The sequence below is a fragment of the Austrofundulus limnaeus genome, unplaced genomic scaffold (assembly GCF_001266775.1).
Source record: "Austrofundulus limnaeus strain Quisiro unplaced genomic scaffold, Austrofundulus_limnaeus-1.0 Scaffold846, whole genome shotgun sequence".
NCBI lineage: Eukaryota > Metazoa > Chordata > Actinopteri > Cyprinodontiformes > Rivulidae > Austrofundulus > Austrofundulus limnaeus.
Window position 1 is genome coordinate 115,430 of NW_013953248.1, and position 1,248 is coordinate 116,677.

The 1,248-nt window shown below is 46.3% G+C and overlaps 1 protein-coding gene and 1 long non-coding RNA gene across 3 annotated transcripts in view; one reads left to right on the forward strand and one right to left on the reverse strand.

Annotated features, from left to right (window-relative positions):
• Positions 1-331, reverse strand: part of LOC106532884 (uncharacterized) — a 3,704-nt gene extending 3,373 nt beyond the window's left edge. The window contains exons 1-2 of the long non-coding RNA XR_001312164.1: positions 252-331; positions 70-156 (exon numbers count right to left, since the gene is read on the reverse strand). This is a non-coding gene — a long non-coding RNA (uncharacterized LOC106532884). The remainder of the gene's footprint in view (positions 1-69; positions 157-251) is intronic.
• A 329-nt stretch (positions 332-660) lies between these two features.
• LOC106532883 (dickkopf-related protein 2) overlaps positions 661-1,248 on the forward strand; it is a 3,717-nt gene continuing 3,129 nt past the window's right edge. The window contains exons 1-2 of one of the 2 annotated variants that reach the window (XM_014029053.1): positions 661-728; positions 882-1,067. In XM_014029053.1, the coding sequence (XP_013884507.1) occupies positions 933-1,067 (135 nt within the window). In that variant the 5' untranslated portion in view covers positions 661-728; positions 882-932. The remainder of the gene's footprint in view (positions 729-881; positions 1,068-1,248) is intronic. The other variant, XM_014029054.1, reaches the window with a different exon arrangement.

Below are 1,248 nucleotides of genomic sequence, written 5' to 3' on the forward strand. Positions count from 1 at the left end.
CGCACGCACGCACGCACGCACGCACACACACACACACACACACAGGCCTGAACCTGTGGACAGGTGTACCTGTGACCGGCTGAAGAACAACCGTGTGGTTTTTCCATCATCTTATCTGTCGTCTGTGACCTCAGCTGTCCAACAGCCGCAGGTCGTCTGTGGAAAGGTCAAATGTTTCTGTCAAAGGTCAAAGGTCAGGTTCTCCTCAGGTGAGGAGGTGGGTGGATGAGGAGGTTCACAGCTTTACTCACCTGCCAACAAAAGTGGAAGCTGCTCCTGTTGATGCTCCTCTGTTAGCAAAATATCTCCTGAACAAACACAGATGTCATCCCTGCCTTGTCCAAGATGGCCGCCGGAGCCAATCAAACAACAGTGAATGATTCAGATTTGTTTTTACTGGTASTAGCRGAGAGTTATCCTCAACYCRCAGTCTGAGAGCAGCCTGGTTCTGGTGCGACCCACATGAGACCCAAACTGAGCCCAGTTTCTGCTCACAGTTCTGGTGGGACCTACTGGGAGTGGGCGGGGCCTGCTCAGAGTCCTATAAAACAGATCAGGTCTGAGTTTCTGTCACCTGTCCTCCTGCAGAGACCGGACCATCAGCTGGCTTATTTAACACAAGACCGGACCAGAACCAGAACCAGAACCAGGACCAGAACCAGGAACAGGACCAGAACCAGAACCAGGAACAGGACCAGATACTTTCATCCCTCTCCCAGCAGCAGCAGGTTGAGAATTTATTTTTGTTCGTTTCTTTCCTGTTTTTATTCTGATAAAATCTAAACCTGGTGGATGTATTTTATTTTATTTTATTTTATTTTATTTTATTTTATTTTATCTCAGATAAAAGTTTTAAATGAAAACACATTTGAATGTTTCAGCAGAGAATCTGGGTCAGAACCTGGGACTGATCAAGCTCGTGCCCTGCAGACATGGTTGGGCTCCTGGTGCTGATGGTGAGCACGGTGATCSTGCTCCTGGCACGCTCTCGTGACGTGGACTCACGTGTCCATCTGATCCTGAGGGAGGACCGGGCACAGGAGCCCAGCACCAACCCCACAGTGAGAGTGAGTTCACTTACGTAGTTCAATCCAAACCCAAACAGAGACAAATAAAAATCATCTGATCCAGACTCTGAGCAGGTTTTACAGATGAAAACTTCAGATTTGATTAGAAATTATTAATCTATAAATACATAAATAAAACATTTTACAGAGTTTCAAATTTCAGTCTGACACAGATTTATAT